The following is a 19,185-nucleotide window of genomic DNA, read 5'->3' as shown; positions in this document are numbered from 1 at the left end:
GTAGTGGCAGACAGTTAAAATTTGGAGACAATGTGTACAAAGTGGTGGGACAGCGCCACTGAGCAAATGACGAAGGCTAAAAAGGTAGTGCCCAATATGCAGCCGAGTTAAAATAATCTCCTCTCGGCAGAGAGGCTTAATATGTCAAAGCTTATTCTCATGAAGGGAGGACCATTGGCGATGCAAAAGGGGCACCACTTCCCGACAGATGGCAACACAGAGATCAACGGAGGGAATAGAGGTACTTACAAGCTGAGGTAAGAGGACTGCAGCCTTGGCAGCAGCATCAGCAGCCTCATTTCCTGGCAGACCGACATGACCAGGGACTCACAGAAACATGACATTGGCTCCACCAAGAGTGAGCAAGTGACAGTTTTCCTGTACCTGCTGCACTAAGGGATGAGCAGTGTACACTGCACAGAGACTTTAGTGGGAGCTGAGTGAATCTGAGCAGAGGACACAATAGGAAAGGCTGTGTCACTGGATGTACTCTGTGGCCTGATACAAGGCGAAAACTTGGCTGTAAATACCGAGATGTGGGCCGGAAACCGATATCGAAAGACACGGGTCCCAATGATGAGTGCACACCCAACCCCCTGGTCAGTCCAAGAGCCATCAGTGTATACAAAGGTACTATTGCTAAATTCCATGCGAAGGTCGAAACTGAAGGCGATTGACAGACTGGAGTAGTGTCCTTAGGAAGTGAATGAAGGTCAAGGTTAACATGGGCCACTTCACAAAGCCAAGGGGGGGGGGGGGGGGGGACAGGCCATGATAGGGTTAATGGTGATAGCGAAGAGGATGACGCTCAAGACGGAACTGTGAGGCACGCCATTTTCCCGAATAAAGGTGTCTGACAAAGCAGAACTCACACGCACCTTGAAAACATGGTCTTGTAAAAATGCCCGAAGAAAACAGGGCAGGTGCCCACGGAAGCCCCACGTGCAAAGAGTACGGAGGATACCAATTCTCCAGCAGGTGTCGTAGGCCTTCTCCAAATCGAAAAACACGGCCACAGTCTGGGATTGCCTCAGAAAACGATTCACGACATGGGTGGACAAAGCAACGAGATGGTCAACTGCAGATCATCGTGCTCGAAATTCACACTGTGCATTCGTGAGTAAATGGCTAGATTCGAGCCACCACACCAGCCAGGCATGAATCATATGTTCCATCACTTGGCAAATGCACCTAGTAAGAGAGATGGGACGGTAGCTAGAAGGAAGGTTTTAGTCCTTACTGGGCTTAGGTATGGGTATGACTGTGGCTTCACGCCAGCATCCCGGAAATGTGCCCTCAGCCCAAATGCGGTTGTATGTGTTGAGCAGAAAGTGCTTGCCCACAAGAGAGAGGTGCTGCAACATCTGAATGTGGATAGCATCTGTCCCTGAGGCAGAGGACCGGGATGAACTGAGAACATGATCTAGCTCCCTCATAGTGAAGGCGGCATTGTGGCACTCAATTCGGAGAAGAGAAGGGTATTGCCCAAGCCTCCTCCACCCGTTTCATATGGATAAAGGCAGGGTGATAGTGGGAAGAGCTCGAAACTTCTGCAAAATGGTGGCCCAAGGTGTTGGAGATAGCAACAGGATCCACAAGGACAATGGGACCTATGTCAGGCCAGAAATGGGGGAATGGATCTTGGTTCCAGAGAGTCGTCTGAGGTTGGCCCACACAACAGAGGAAGGTGTGGAACTGTTAAAAGAACTAGTGAACGAAATCCATCTGGTTCTTTTGCTATCCCGAAGAACTCGACGACACTTTGCACAGATCTGTTTATAATGAATGCAGTTTTCCAGTGTAGGGAGCGTTTAAAAATGCGGAGAGCACGTCTCTGTGCACGAATTGCTTCGCAGCAAGCCTCAGTCCACCACGGGACTGGGACACGACATGGTAAAGAGGGAGTGCAAGGAATGGAACGTTCTGCAGCAGTAAGGGTAACGTTTGTGAGATAGTCCACCTGGTAATCACAATTGAGGAAACCTTGTTCTGCAAAGGTCGCCAGGGAGGAGTAAAGCTAACTGCCAGCTTGAGTGAGCTGCCATTTGGGCATGCATGTGGATGGGTAGGAATCAGCAGACGGAGAGCGCACAGGAAATGGTCACTCAAGTAGGTGTCTGAAAGAACGGACCACTCAAGACGATGGGCAATCTGGGCAGTGCAAAAGGATACGTCCAAATGGGAATATGTGTGCGAGGAGTCAGAAAGGAAAGTGGGTGCACCAGTGTTAAGGCAGAAGTGGTTGAGTTGGCTAAGAATGTCAGCCCAGAGGGCACCTCTCTGGCAGGTCCTGGGAGAACCGCAAAGAGGATGATGTGCATTGAAGTCACTGAGTAGCAAAAACGGTGGAGGTAGCTGCCCAATAAGCTGAAGGAAGCTGGCCCTGGTGACATTGAAGGTCGAAGGTACATAAATAGTACAGAGGGAGAAAGTCAGCTGGGGAAGGAAGAGGCAAATGGCAACAGCTTGAAGACGGGTAGTCAGGGAGATGGGTTGACTATGAAGGTCATTCCGTATATGCGGCATGATGCCCCCACGAGATGGGGTGCCGACCTCAGGTGGAAGGTCAAAACGAATCGGTAAGTAATGTGGAAGCTCAAAGCGGTCTTGAGGGTGCAATTTCATTTCCTGAAGGCAAAGTACAAGGGGATGCTGCAGTGCGAGAAGCAACCGCAAATCCTCTTTGTGGGACTGAAGACCGCAAACGTTCCATTGGAGGACAGCCATGAGGAGGAAGAGATGTAGGGTTGTCAACTCAGTGTCCGCCGAGGGCAGCCAGTGGAGAGTCACTACTACATGGCACAGAAGCAGTAGGATCCTGCTCCATGGCGTCCACACAAGCATCGGTGTGCTTGTGCAGGTGGTCAGTGGAGTCCAACGCCGAAAAACAGTTGGTGATGCGCACCAGTGAGACAGAGGCTGGCCAGGCTAACCGACCACGTGGCGATACCATCGAGCAGGATCTTCGAGTTGGTGAAGGGGAAGACCATTTGTCTTTAGCGGACTTTTTCGAGCCCTTCCGGACAGAAGACGACTTGGGTGGTGTCTGACTTCTCTGGAGTACTCCTTCTGGCCTTTCCTGCCTGCCGGTTGTGTAGTGGGTAGCTCCACCCCTTTAGGCGAGAGTTTGACAGTTTGTTGCACAGAAGGATGGAGGGGTTGTACAGAAGGACGGGGGGGATGGTGATGCTACCTTGATAATGGGTGACTTCACAACCTCAGAGCCAAATTTGAGGTCGCATGTCTATGTAGCCATGTCCTTCATGGAGCGAGGGGAAACAAGAACTCAACTATAAGTGCCAGACGGGAGAACACACAGTTTGTGACTAGCCAGTAACTTGCGAGCTACTGGGTAAGGCACTTTTCCCTTTACCTAAATGTCTTCAACAGCCTGCTCATCTAGATGGATGGTAGAATTCCGGGAGAAAGCGGCGTGGCCGCCATTGTAGTTAATACAACGGGGAGAAGGAGGTGGACATTCGCCCCTGCCACGGGTTATGCATTTGGCTTGGTGTCAACAAGATATTCTTGTGTGATTGAACTGATGACACTGGTAACAGCGCATCGGATTCGGAATGTACAGCCGGACTGTTATGATTTCGTAGCCTGCTTTAATCTTGGACAGCAGCACCACCCTATCAAAAGTGAGGAAAATAGTGCAGGTGGGCACCAAGGAGGAACTGACCTTTTTCATTACACGATGAATGGAAATGACACCCTGATCAGAGAGGTAAGATTGTATTTCTGCCTCGGTTAGACCGTCAAGCAGCCTGGTGTAAATTACACCATGGGAAGAATTTAAAGTTCTATGTGCCTCGACCCGAACAGGGTAGCAATGGAGAAGCGAGGCAGCAAGTAGTAGTTGTGCTTGAGCATCAGAAGCCATCTCCAAAAGCAAGGTGCCATTCCGTAAACAAGAGCAGGAGTTCACAGGGCCAACAATTGCATCAACACCTTTCTGAATAATAAACGGATTGACCGTGGCGAAGGACTGACCGTCTTTACTATGTGATACCACAAGGAACAACCGCGGTGCAGCGGGAAGAATCTTCAAATCAGTAGCCTCATTACATTTACATTTCGTCGGCGTCGATGGTGGAGAGGATGAGTGACTCATCGAAAGGAAATCCCCCATGATTGCCAGCGTCTCCGATGGCGCGCTCCTTCCAACTGGGGGACCCCTACACAAGGGGGCGCACCTGCCTTAGGTGATTGTTCACAACTCAGGTAACACCTCCCGAACATCTGACAGACGGACCAATGGGCAATCTGGGAAGGTTACAGTTCAGGCAATCACCCCTCCCTGGGCCTGGCCTGTACCAGGGGTATGTACGAGCCCTACCTGTCGAGCCGGGGCTGGGAATTACTTGTTACCCAGTCACCTTTTACGCGTCAGACGCATGGGTCGGCCTTCAGGAGCACACAGGGAGGAAGAAGAAAAAAGAGGATACTCAAACGCCAAAACGGAGGAACGAGAGGAGAAGGGAAACAAAGAAAGGAAAAAGGAGCCAAAAAGAAAGTTGAGGCTGTTCGCAGGTCAGCAACAGAGTGCAAAACATTCTCAATAATACCCCAGACATGTTCCCCAAGGCAGGGGAAAAGGAGTAGCAAGAGGATAGACATGCAGCACAGAAGGGAAAAAGTTCTGCAAAGGCTGGGGCCCCGTGGTAGCCAAGCACGAACCAGCCAGAGTGACAAGCCCCCTGGGGGGAAACAAATATCTGTGTGTAATGATTTGTGGGGATAAGAAATGGAATGACCATGAAGGCTCAGTCGAAGTTAGGTACAGCATATGGCAGACTTCAGTTCCTTGTACGATACTTGGGAAATGGAGCTAGTCTACAAAGAGACTGCTTACGAAATTGTCATGTTGTCCATCCTAGAATCTTGCTTAATATGTGGGAGCCATACCAAATAGGACTCAAACAGAATAATGCAGGTTTGTCTGGTCCAAGGAAGAGCATCTGAACTTACACAAACTCCAGTTATCCTATAATCCCTCCATAGAAAGTTGCAAGAGCCACAATAAAGTGAGGAAACTAGAAATATACTACAGACCTCTATATATTGTTCCCACAGGGACCACAAATACGTGGCTACAATAATTGCAGTGTGAACAGAGGTATTTAAGCTATCATTCTTGCCAGTGAATGTGAATCTAATGGGAAGAAACCCTAACATGTGCTACAATTGGTAGTTCCCTATGGCATGCGTTTCATTATGGTTGCAGAATATTAATGTAGTTAAAGACTGTTTTACTAAGTGATTTCTCATTTGCTTTCACAAGGCTGAGTGGCCTTGTTGAGATCTTCCCAGCACAGAAAGTCAGAGACGATCACTGAAACTCACACCTCTGTACCTGTAGTCAACAATGTTAGCTGCTAGATGACAGATGTGCACTTTCACTTTTGAAAGCCCACAATTTTTATACCATTTTTATCCTTCTGACAGAACATGAGATTCACATATTGCCTACAGACACACAAACATGCGAGATGTCTTTGGGATCATAATTCAGTTTTTTCTGATGTGATTCTGAAAACTCTCCCTTGAGTATTTTTGGTCTGGAGGTAACAAACGAGGTATCTGTTACATGTTCAGCTTTCTCTTATCCTGATCTTCATTCAGTGTATGACAAACCAATTGCTATGAGGTGAATACTGCCTCAGCAATTTCATAAATATTAATCTGACTGCTTTGTACCACACTAGCCCAATTAGATGAAGCTAGATATGAACTGGATAGGGTGCAGTTGAGAAGTGGGAACTGGGTGTCAACAGGAAGGCCCTTAAAAAGGAAATGCCCTTAGATAATTTGAATTTAAAAGTTAACAGTATGTTTAGCCATTTGTTGTATCATAGGAGAGGAATCTCCAGCCACTGTAGGAGGAAGGAAAATTTGGGTCTGACATCTGATCAACAATGTCATTAGAGGTGGAACATAAGCTCTGATGTTAAGGATTATGCAGAAATTGGACATGTCCTTTTAAAAAAGAAAAAATTGTAACCATCACATACACAATTTTGGAAAATCACAGGAAACCTATATTGCAATGGATGGGGATTTGAGACTTGTTCTTCACAAATGTGAGTCTAATGCCTTTACAATTGGCAACTACATCTACTTTTATACTGCACAAGCCATTTTACCGTGTGTGATGGAGGTACTTTGTGTACCCTTGTCACTTGCCCCCCATTACTGTTCCTGTCGTGACTGGTCTGAAAGAGGAATTGTTGGTAAGCCTTTATGTCAGACTGACACACTCCCATTTTACCTTCATTGTCTTTTTGTGAAATGTACGTACGAGACAGCAATATATTGTTTGAGTCTTCTAGAATGTACATTCTCAGTATTTTAACAGTAGATCATGCCAAAATGTGCACAGGGCAAATTTGACATTTTTCCAAACGAGCAACTTACCATTTGGCACCCCTCTATTCCCTCATACACTTTCACCTGTTTCAGTTTTCATCACTAAATGTGAACAAACTGTATACAAATTTTGCACTTGGGTAGCCCTAGCGACCCTCTCAGCTTGGCACTTCAAGTGGCTGATAAACCTTTTAGAAACCTTACAGCTTGGCAACCCAAGCAGTGGCTTGTGTCCCTTAGGTCTTAAAGTGACCCTGGATGCACAATGCCTCTCTGCCTCTCTTGTCACTGAACCTTCTGCCAGGCACTTTATTGTGAATAGCAGAGTAATCATGTAGATGTAGATGCATCTGCCACTGGAGTTGGATGAACATCTCCATGATGCTTCCATGTTTACTAAATGAACCTCTAATGAAATGCGGTGCTGCTCCTCGCACGATCTTCCGTAACAACCCTATCTGGTACAGGGCCTTACCTGCCTTAAATCTCTCTGTATGCAAATTCCTACATTTTTATGCATGTGATTCCTTCCTGAGATTGTTCTGTAAATGCATAGCTGTACAACAATGGGTTTTTAACCCTTGTGCACAACACATTACATTTGTTTAAGTTAGAGTCAACTGCCAATCTATGCAGCAAGTACGGATCCTCTGTAGGTCTTCCTGCACTTAGTCACAGTTTACTAGTGTTGCTACTTCTCTGTATACATCAGCATCATCTGCAAAAAGCCTCACAGAACTTCTAATGTGTCCACTTTGCTCTGTTTGACATTTGTAGAAACAGGAGCAATGCTGCAGACTTCCAACATCGTTAGAAAGCCTAAGATATGCAGGAATGTTAAGAAGAGGAAGTTTTGCAGTTAGGTAGCAGCCACGGATGAAGTGTAAGATCATAACAAAAAGAGACAATAACTTGAAACATGTAAAGTAGCAGCTATCACAATCTAAATGATTACAATTTTCATAAGAGTTAGGATTTTATATGATGAAGTCAGTTAATAGGTGTCCCTGTTTGAGAAAAGTTCTCTTAATTGTTGGTTTGGTTCGTTGGATGGAAAATGCAGTCAGAAGACTCCTGTTTCCTGAAAATATGAAGGAAACTGAAGGTAACATAGAAGAAACTTCAGGCAGATCTTGATTATGACTTAAGTTGTCTCTCAGAGCACCATTTACCTAGAAGCCTCACTCATATCACACATCAGTCTGACATACAGTCTTTACACAAAAAGTGCTGGCATGTGAACAAGACGTACAATGAATTATGTAATAATGCTATTTTTACTGGCTGTGGACCACAACACTATTTTATTGACACAGAAAAAAGTACAACATACTCATATTGTTTTTAAATGTGGTTGTTTCACTTATTTACTCACACAAAAAACTCTTGCATCTTTGGGGAGCCATCATCCCTTCCCCCCTCACCCTACCCAGGATCCCCTCTCCTCCTTCCATTTACTGTTTCCTCTAAGCTGATGTTCAAACTTTATGTGCTTTTTATTTCACCATTCTGAAAGTTGTCTACTAAATCCACACATAATCATTAGCAAGCTTCAACAACATAATTTTATATGCCTGTGTGTAATAGTACTGTAAGAACAGATGTAAAGTCTCACAACTGTTTCTGTTCAGCTTCTTTGGAGGTTATCATTACTCATAATTCTGGGTAATTAGCAGTCTATGGTTATTTTATTTGTCTGTTCAATCTGCTCCACAAATGATTAAAAACAACTTACCTGCTTCAAGCATACTGCCAAAATACTCTATTGCCGTTTGTTTTTCAGAAAATTTGAAAGGTGTGGCATCATGAACCAATCCATGTATTGCTGCAGATTTCCCTGCCATTACTTCAATCATCATTGCTGAAAGAGAGTATAATAAAATAAATATGTTAATAGAGGCATTATTTAAATAGAAAATAATTTACCAACTAGGATAACACATTATACTGCTATCTCTGTATGATATTTTTGTTTGTCTTTATTTTTGTGAATGTTGTTATCTCTTGTATAAATAATAGCACAAACAATTTCTTAACAAAAGAACTGTAATTATTTTCGCATAAATAATGTTATGCGTATAGAAGGAGTGAAAAGAGGTAAGTGTTTCTCTTTTTCTTTTGATTGAGAATTAGACACAATCCCAAGTGAAAAATTGGTACAATATCCAAATAGGAAGCATAAAATTAGAAACAAGATAGGATTGTATGTTGTGTCTAGACAAGACAGCCTAGACACAATGAGAGGAAGCCGAAAGGCACGCGCTAAGCTAAAGCAGGATGGCGTGAGGTCTGAAACAGGATACGTAATGAATGCTATAAAGAAAAGTACGTAGCTTCCGGAATACTTAACTTTAATCCATCCTTTTGGTACATCTGGAGATTGTGGCAATACAAGTGAGACTCTTTAGATACATGCAATGTTCCTAATGGCGCCTTGCTAGGTCGTAGCCATTGACTTAGCTGAAGGCTATTCTAACTATCTGCTCTGCAAATGAGCAAGGCTTCGTCAGTGTGCATCGCTAGCTACGTCGTCCGTACAACTGGGGCGAGTGCTAGTCGGTCTCTCGAGACCTGCCTTGTGGTGGCGCTCGGTCTGCGATCCCTGACAGTGGCGACACGCGGATCCGACATGTACTAATGGAGCGCAGCCGATTTAAAGCTACCACCTAGCAAGTGTGGTGTCTGGCGGTGACACCACATTGTACATTGTGGAGGATGGCCTGATACAAAATCTATGGTGAGCCAGGAACAGACTTAAGGACACAAACCGAGGACGGCCTGATATAAAATATATGGTGAGTCTGAATGGCACACCAGGAACAGACGTAAGGACACAAACCCAAAGACGACTACCAAAAAAATTTGGAAAAATGATGATTCTGAGGTACATTAAGGTGCCTGATAAAACCATTTAAAGCAGGGCCTTACCTCTGTCGTGCAAACTAACCTCTTGTCAGAAAATAAAATGCACTACTGAACCCTTTATTTGAATGTTTTAAAATTGTGACAAAAATAATTTAGTGGTTTCTTCAGAGAAAATTGGGATTCCTGAATGTAATGCAATATTTATACAAATTTATTGTAAGAAATAAAGGACATTTCTTGAGATCAGTTAAATTCTTTCACTGCCTAAAATATTACATAATTTTTATGTAAATAAAGGTAAACCTATCTGTATATATAAAGAAAAATCAGTTGCTGTATGTGTGGAAGATCATCACTTGAGAATGGCTTGACTAATTTGGCAGATTTTTTCCTTCTTCTTTTTTCATTGTGAGGACAAGGTTTGTATGAAAGAAAATTTTTGGGAAACCCACAGGAAAAGTCAGAAATTTGAACCGTATTTTTGTATGAAAATCCAATGAAAGAAATGTGACAAGCGGTTTGACAGTTTTGCTGTCAGGAGTTTTCATAACGCGCGCGCGCACGCACACACACACACACACACACACACACACACACACACACACACACACACACACACAAAATGAGCCAATGTTCAGTCAGATAGACAAATTCTGCATATTTTGCGAAAAAGCATACAATTGAAAGCAATATTTCAGTATGTTATCAGTGGCGATCATATCTTTGATGTGTTGCAAATATTGAATTGATGTTTGTTCATGGTAATTTGGTATATTGCAAACATTCAATTGATTGCACTATGTGGTTTATTTCTTTGGAAGAAATGTGACCAGTGACGTGTCAAAATATCGGTCGGTGTACATGCTATGCAGGCCAATCGTTGAGTCAATGAGACCTGATGAAGAGCACAGACAGCATTTGGAGGCACATCAAATAAGAATTTCTCAAGTGTGATCCATTACGACCAGAACAACGGACACAGCTGAGACCAACTTGCTCAGTTGGAGCTTGGGCATAAAATAATTTGGAACGTTGAGAAAACAGATGGCCAAAGGTGACAATTTAAACTGAATGTTTGGTGTTCAGATACATCCAACAGTCGATTACAGGAAAGTTGTGTTTATGGCTAAACTGCTAATCCTACCTGCTCACAGATTAAAACCATGCCAAAGACTGTTATCGAAGCTACTGATCTCCACAGATAGTGCAGCTGGAAAGGTCTTTCTCATACGCTGTGTACTAATGATTCCATCCGATTCACCCATTCAAATTGATTTCTATTCCTAATCAGGGTTATGTTCGCAATAACAATAAATCAGGTCAGAGAGAGGGGAGGAGGAGGAGGAGGAGGAGGAGGAGGAGGAGGAGGACAGAGATGAGGGGAAGAGATGGACAGAGACATGATATGTGAGGAGATGGTTAGAGGGGGGGAGAAAGAGTTTAAGACATGTATCCAGTTCCCATACATATATAGCAATTGCTACTGGATTCGCTAGTGTTTTATAAAGATGAATGGAAAAAGCCTGTGTGGAAGTTTTCCCACACTCCCAATTTCACTAGGAACTGAAGCATGTGCCATCTAGCAGCTTACACTTCTCATACAACCCACCATGTACCTGCCAACCGGTATCAAAATACTGTGGATGATAAAGCAACGCCACCATTTAAAAAGGATTATAAGCCTTAGTGCTCATGCAACAGGTATTGGAAATCAATGTTCCTCGAGATCAACCTAGACAATTAAAGGTTAAACTGTTAGCTGTTTCCACTGGATTTAATCATGTAGAAACAGGTGACATCACTGCAAAGGCAGCATGATGATATTACGTTAAAGGGGCAGGATGCAATTTGACTATGCAAGAATGCTTTTCAGACTACAAACCTAGTGTAAAAGAATTCTCTAAAGTTCTGAAACTAAACATTAGTCCAGCAAAAAACATTATGCACTTGAAGAAATGGAGCACATTTGGTCATCTGTATAGGGCAATTGCATTGTCCACTACTATATAATCCTCCCCTTCCTTCCACTCATGGCTCACAGTCTGATCATTCCATCTGCATCACTGATACCAATGGAAACCCAGCTCCGTTAGTTGCCGACCTGACCGCAGGCAACGCCAATGGCTATGACCACAGTTTTCACAGAAGGCACTGACATGTCAATCAGCACATTCCTGCAATGCAGACACAGCATGGCCGCTACGAGGCCATGCCACGGATGAGACTGAATCACTGTAAAAACCTTAGCAATAAATGGAGGTCAATTTAATGCTATCTCATTGACACTTTTAGCATGAGACAGGTCCTCACCACTACCTCTCCACTCGACCATCCTGAACCCTTCTAGGAGGCCACATCCAGTGAATCCCTACAATTTGGAGCCAAAAGTGTTTGTCAGCTTCTGGCAGTACAGATGAACCACTGCTGCACATCAGAAATCATCATTGGCATCTCTCACTATGTGGTGCAGTGAGTGACCAATTTTTGTTGGCCTGTTTCTTTTTTCTTTTATTTTGAGGCAATGTTAAGTTGACAAGATAAGCATATATGGCACTGTTTGGATAACAGGAACCTGCAGATCTGTCACAGTTCCAGGGCAACAGCAGAGAGGAATATTTAAGGCCAACTAAGTGCCAATACTGTAATTTGTAGGGGCTTGAATTCATTGTACTATCTAGTAACTTGTGATATTTGCAGAAGGTTTGGCCACAAACAACAGCAATGCAGTGTAGTGAGTCCCACTGGGCCATGGTAAGTCCCACTGGGCCATGATACATCAGAAATATTAGTGTAATTGTTTTGATTATAGATATAGCATTGGTGCAATGCATTCTCATTTGTTCTATAGCATAATTAATAATAGATGTGAGGCTGCAACCAGAAATGTATGCAATGACTTTAAGCGACACCACTGAAATTCTGAAGAGTTGCACAAGAGTCATGCCCTAGTAACTTCATTACTTTATCCAGGATGAAGTAAAGCAAAACTGTGTTAATGAGGAGTTGCTGAAGGTACTGGAAGCGTTAAAAATCATGAGTGGGGAGAGACAATCCTAGGGAGGGGACACCAAGAGCTTAGTGAACATAATGGAAAATCCTAGTGATTTGTCCTTGGCTATCAAGATTTCCGCACAGCTGGAAGAGATCGATATTGTGACTTAGAAACAAAGTGACCATGGTGTCTTTTCACCTCATGTGAGTTGTTACAGATGTGGACAGATGGGCCGTGTAATGAAGCAATGCCACTAGCTGCAGTGTTTCAAGCATGGTGAGGTTGACCATAGGGCATGTGATGCAGGAATAGGAAGCAAAATAAAAAGGATCAAAGGAAGCATTTGTTGGGAGTGCCGTAACTGTTGAATGTCGTTCCCAATAAAACGGTACACTGCAAGTATGTGTGCAGAGACAGATTGTTGCTTGCTTGGCAAAGTAAGTAATGAGGAACATGAAGTCTTGGAGGATACAGGTGTATATGTGTTTTTAGTTTGACCCTCTTGGATAGGAAGAGGCTTCAGTCTCCACAGTACACACTAAGGTGACAAAAATTGTGCGATACCTCATAATATTGCATCGACCTCCTTTTGCCCAGCGTAGTGCAGCAGCTCGATGTGGCACGGATTTAACAAGTCGTTGGAAGTGCCCTGCACAAACACTGAGCCCTGCTGCTGTCCATAATTGCGAAAGTGTTGCCGGTGCAGGATTTTGTGCACAAACTAACCTCTCGATTATGTCCCGTAAGTGTTGTACAGAATTCATGCCGGGCGATCTCAGTGGCCAGATCATTTGCTTGAATCGTCCGAAATATTTTTCAAACCAATCGTGAATAGTTGTAGCCCTGTGACAGGGCACTTTGTTATCCATAAAAATTCCATTGTTTGGAAACACAGGTGTCCACAAATGGCTGCAAATGGTCCCCAAGAAGCTGAACATAAAAATTTCTAGCCAATAAACTAGCCCATTCCACATAAACACAGCCCAAACCATTATGTAGCCACCACCAGCTTGCAGCACATTGCCTTGTTGACAATCTGGGTCCGTGGCTTTGTAGGGTCTGTGCCACATTTGAACTCTATCATTAGCTCTTACCAACTGAAATCAGGACTCATCTTACAAGGACACAGTTTTCTAGTCATCTAGGATCCAATCAATATGATCATGAGGCCAGGAGAGGCACTGCAGGTGATATTGTGCTGTTAGCAAAGGCACTCGTAATGTTCATCTGCTGCCACTACCTGTTAACGACAAATTTCGCCACACTGTCCTAACATATATGTTTATCATACATTCCAATTGATGTCTGCAATTGTTTCATACAGAACTGCTTGTCTGTTAACACTGATAACTCTAAGCAAGCGCTGCTGCTCTCGGTCATTAAGTGAAGGCGTCAACCACTGCGCTGTCCGTGGTGAGAGGTAATGCCTGAAATCTGGTATTCTCAGCACACTCTTGATGCTGTGGATCTTGGAATATTAAATTCCTTAACGCTTTCCAAAACGGAATGTCCCTCGCATCTAGCTCCAAATGCTGTTCCATATTCGAAGTCTGTTAATTCCTGTCGTGCAACCATAATCATGATGGATATCTTTTCATATGAATCATCTGAATGCAAATGATAGCTCGGTCCTTTCATACTTTGCATACGCGATACTACCACCATCTGTATATATGCGTACCTCTATCCCATGGTTTTGTTACCTCAGTGTGTGTTGCGACAAGTGTGTAACAATGAGGTGGACTCATTGAGAACAACACTGCTCACCTACAGCATTAGGGCAAGAGTTTTAAGGTGCATATGGAAGTGTGTGCCACATTGTGGTATGGGTTAATAAGCAATTCTCAGATCTGATATTCAGGATAAAAATCACGTTATAATATTTCATGGCACATGATCAAACTCAGAGAAACTTTTTTTCCGGGGGTCGGGGGAGGGAGAAGGGTGGAGGGGGGTGGGTGGGGGGTGTTAGAGAGCTGTTAGTGAAACAACATTGCAAGATATACCTGTCACGAAGGTGTTGCCAGCTAAACTGTGTACAGGTATGCTAAAGATCAAATTACATGCCAGCAGGTACAGGAAAACTGATCTGGATTAGCACAGGTATGGACCTACCAAGTGAATTGTGCTTGGTAGAACTACTGGACTACAATGAGGAATTTGATAGGAGTATAGTATGCATTACAGATGGAGTATTTATTGTTCCCACAAGTGTGGACAATTTTGGCATGGATGAGGATAGTCTACCAAAGGCCTAAAGGTTGTCAGTCTGAGTATCTTAAAGGAAGGCAATACTGATAGGCTGAGTGAGGACCATAGCCAAGCACGCTATTTGCTATTCTGCAGTTAGTGTTCAGATTCATGGATTTGTTCAATCTGATGGGTCCTTTACCAGTGACAACTATAACCAACATAAAATACTGACAGCAAGCAACACTGTTGTGTATAGGATGACATACAGGACACCAAAGCATTTACAAACACTGATGGAGGAATTATTGACAAGCAGTTAGCTGATGCAATCACTGAAAATAGTGATAGTTCCTGCACTGTGAGTGTTGTGATTGTGCCCACAAAATCATCAGATGATACCAAGAAATGTAAGTTCTATTGCAATTACAGTACCTCAACAGACAGGCTATCACTGAAGCATATCCCATGACTCTAACATTACAGGAACCTCAATACATTCAGTCAGTGTAGATACTTCTCAATCATGGATCTGAAGAGCAGCCAACACCAGTTTGAAGTAGTTCCAGAAGACCGGCCGAAGACAGACTTTACCACACCATGGGGGCTTTGCCAAAATTGTAGGATGCTGTTTGGACTGAAGAATGCATCAGCTGCTTTCCACAGACTCTTAGATGGAGTAATTCTGGGACTGAAACCTAAAATCTATATTGTCTCCCTTCAAGACATAATTGTATTTTTAAAGGATATGCAAGAACATATGAGAAGGATGGAAGTAGTTTTTAGAAGACTGCAGGCAGCATGTCTAACATTCCATGCCATTACGCACCACTTTGCTCTAACAGAAGTAAACTATCATGGGCATGTACTTAGTCTGGAAGGAGTAAAAACTGATCCATGGCTATCAGGGGTTCGTGACTCTGTTCCACTATAGAATATGAAACAGGTACAGTCATTCTGAGGTTTCTGTAATTATTATAGAAAATTTGAGATGGATTTAGCACAAATTGCTGAGTCTTTGAATTGCTTATTGATAACAGGGGTGAAATTTGATTGGTCAGTGAAATGTAAGGCTGTATTTGAGAAATTGAAACAAATGGCATTTGAGAAATTGAAACATGCCTCCATATCCAAGTCCTGTGTTGACATTTCCTAACTTTGAGCAAGAGTTCATCCTGCTGTGTGATGCAAGCAATACAACAAGGTTGTTTTGACTCAAATTGTGGATACTAGCATATATCCAATGGCTTACGCATTGAAGAAGTTGAACACAGCAAAACATAACTATTCCACAACAGAGAATGAAGTTTTGTAGGGAGCACATTGTGTTCATGTGGGAGTGATCTAGATGGTTGTAAAACAATAAACTGGCTTGTTTTACAGAAAATGAAGTGCTGGCTATTATTTACGATATTATCTACTTTAGGTGTTATTTATAAGGACAAATGTTTAAGGTAGTTAAGGATCACGCTTTCCCTAAGTGGCTGTTGGGACTAGAAGACTCTTCCAGTAGGTTAACATAGGGGACATTGAAGCTAAGTGAGTTTAATTAAGAAGTGGTATACAGACCTGGGGAAAAGCATACAAACAGGAACACATTAGGCACTTTGGACTTCTGCATGCACTAGGTAAAAGCTTGTCAGAGTGGGAGAAGGTACAAGCAGCATATGGAGACTATCGGACATTTAGATCACAGCCACAGTTTGAGACACGTGATGGTTTGCTATGTGGAAGTATAAAATGTGAACCACACGAGGTGGCTCCCATATTATTTAGAAACAAAGTACTATGACAGGCACATGACCAACTATTGGCAAGTCATAGTGGACATAGAACAAGACTGGTGCAAAGCTGAGAAGTTTGGTGAAGAACCACAAAACAAAATGTTGAACAGTATGTGAAAGACTGTGCACCATGTGTGCAAAGAACAGATCTTAGTTACTGGTATACTCCATTGCAAAGATTGCTGTGAATGTTGAGATCTTTTGAAATTCTTGGTTTGGACATCTTTGGACCATATAATATGGCAACAGCTGGAAATAAATATGTTGTTGTGATGTTCTGTCCGAAGACTAGGTTGATGCAGCTCTCCATGCTACTCTACCCTGTGCAAGCCACTTCGTCTCTAAACAATTACATCCTCTGCACATTGAATCTGCTTACTGTATTCATCTTTTTATCTCCCTCTATGATTTGTAGTCCCCCCCCCCCCCCCCACACACACACTTTCCTCCACTACTAAATTGGTGATCTCTTGATATCTCAGAATGTGTCCTATCAACCAATCCCTTCTTCTAGTCAGTTGTATCACACATTTCTTTTCTCCCCAATTCTATTCAATACCACCTTATTAATTACATGTTCTGTCCATCTGATCTTCAGAATTATTCTGTAGCATCACATTTCAAAAGCCTTTATTTTCTTCTTGTGCAAATGAGTTTTCATCCATGTTTCACTTCCATACATGGCTACACTCCATGCAAATACTTTCAGAAAGGACTTCCTGACACTTAAATCTATATTCAGTGTTAACACACTTCTCTTCTTCAGAAATGCTCTTCTGGCCATTGCCAGTCTACATTTTACACCCTCTCTCATTTGACCATCATCATCAGTTAATTTGCTGCCCAAGTGGCAAAACTCATCTACTACTTTAAGTGTCTTGTTTCCTAATCTAGTTCCCTCACCATCACCTGATTTCATTTGACTACATTCCATTATCTTTGTTTTGCAGTTGTTGATGTTCATCTTATCTCCTCCTTTCAAGTCCCTGTCCATTCTGTTCAACTGCTCTTCCAAGTCCTTTGTTGTCTCAGAGAGAATTACAAGGTCAATGGCAAACCTCAAAGTTTTAATTTCTTCTCCATGGACTTTAATTCCTACTCCAAATTTTTCTTTGGTTTCCTTCACAGCTTGCTCAGTATACAGACTGAATAACATCCTGATATGTTACAACCCTGTCTCACTCCCTTCTCAGCCACTGTCCCCTTTCATGCCCCTCAATTTTTATAAATGCCATCTGGTTTCCATACACATTGTTAAATAGTCTGTATTTTACCCCTGCTACCTTCTGAAACAAAAGATCACTTTTCCCAGTTTTAGCAATCATAGCAATTCTGGACCTCTGAGCTAGCACAGTGGCAAACATGGTGGTTAACGATTGGATATTAACAACTGGCTGGCATTCGTGATACTATAATTACAGATCATCATACAAATTTTATGTCAGTTTTATGGCACTTATGTCTCCTGCTTCACATCCAAAAATTTCGCACTAGTCCTTTCCATCCACAAGCAAATCAATGTATCAAAAAGGTTCAACTCACTATTTCTAAAATCTTGAGTCATGAGTGGAAAATGGGAAACGAGGTGTGAGAGTTGGATGACACTTACATAGAATTGAGGCAGATGTGTGAAAAATGGAATTCTGGCAGAAGTTCAGGAAGAATACCACAGATTATAACTTTCTTATGGGAAACTGAAGGAGAAGCTAAACAGGTGAGTGACAGGGTGACAAGAGCACTAGTTCGGAGAAAGAGAGGATAGAAAAAGGCAGGTGGGAAAACTGTTGAGATCAGTGTTCAGGACAGTGGACAAAATTTACACAACACAGTTGGCCACGTGCAAAAGATGCAGCCACTACCATGGCCACGGTAGAATAGCATACCAAACAATTGGTAAACATGGAACAGCCTGTACTGAATAATACAATACACAGCCAACTGAATACACTGAATGGGCAAACAGCCATTGACAGATTGTTACAGGTTTTGACAGACAGTATAACAGATCCAAATAAAGGCAGCCTGGCACTGGTTTATCACAAGTCAGTAGTTGAAGCCAGTATGGATGGTGCAAGGTTGCATGTGTAGGTATGTTTTCCAATAGTATTCTTAAATGTCCAGTATCAATGTTTTATTGTACACCGCTAACCAGAGAAATGGGGCGCAGTAGGAAAGTGGGTAGGGTATGAACCAGTGAAGTGCCTACAGTCTCAGAGAACAGGGAAACTTATGACCTAATGTCTTCAAAAGAGCTATGGGGCTGACAGCAACAGGGCATCATGATCAGGCCAAGCAGGGTGGTCCAAACTGACCACAGGAATGACAGCGTTCCTGGGGGATATGAAGCGACAGATGTCAGAGGGACATGTTAACCCCCTAAACCGTATTTTCAGAAAATGGGCACACAATGGCTTTATTCAGTCTTCACTACGGAAAGTGTAATTCTGAATAGTTATGAGAATGGGAAGCTGCAGGATATGACTCCACTAGAAACAAGGGGCAGGAGCAACCTAACAAATGGTATTGTTTGCGATATAGCCGGAATAACCTCCCACCTTCCAACCATGGTTACAGGTATGGCAATGATCAAATTGACAAACTCTTTGCTGTTTTGGGTAGAGAAGCATTGGAGATACTGTCAGTTCAGAGCTTAACCTTTCTGAATGATAATTTAAACCAAAATACCCTTCACTCATTAAATAAATTTATAGCATCACAGAGGGGATGGATGATACCCAGAATTACCTGTGCATTAGTTACCTACTGCCTGGTTTGGTAATATAAAAAGAAGTAATATGGAGTAATTAAGTCACATCATAGCTTCATGCTTTAATAAATAAAGGTAAGGATTCATCTGGGAATTAGTGTTATAGATTAAGGAATTATATGAAAGTGATTATGCTTTATGGAATTAGCTTTAAATAGAGAAAAAAATTGATTATGAAGATGTAAACAAGTAATTAAGTCAGTAAGGAGGAGATC

General features: G+C 42.8%; 1 protein-coding gene across 1 annotated transcript in view; it reads right to left on the bottom strand.

Annotated features, from left to right (window-relative positions):
- The window catches only part of LOC126457182 (DNA-directed RNA polymerase I subunit RPA2), a 228,653-nt gene that overhangs the window by 13,888 nt on the left and 195,580 nt on the right, over window positions 1-19,185 (bottom strand). The window contains exon 18 of the mRNA XM_050093269.1: window positions 8,108-8,233. Within this exon, the coding sequence (XP_049949226.1) occupies window positions 8,108-8,233 (126 nt within the window). The remainder of the gene's footprint in view (window positions 1-8,107; window positions 8,234-19,185) is intronic.

Source organism: Schistocerca serialis, chromosome 2 (genome assembly GCF_023864345.2).
Source record: "Schistocerca serialis cubense isolate TAMUIC-IGC-003099 chromosome 2, iqSchSeri2.2, whole genome shotgun sequence".
In the NCBI taxonomy this organism is placed as follows: Eukaryota; Metazoa; Arthropoda; class Insecta; order Orthoptera; family Acrididae; genus Schistocerca; species Schistocerca serialis.
This window is presented reverse-complemented; position numbering and strand designations above follow the sequence as displayed.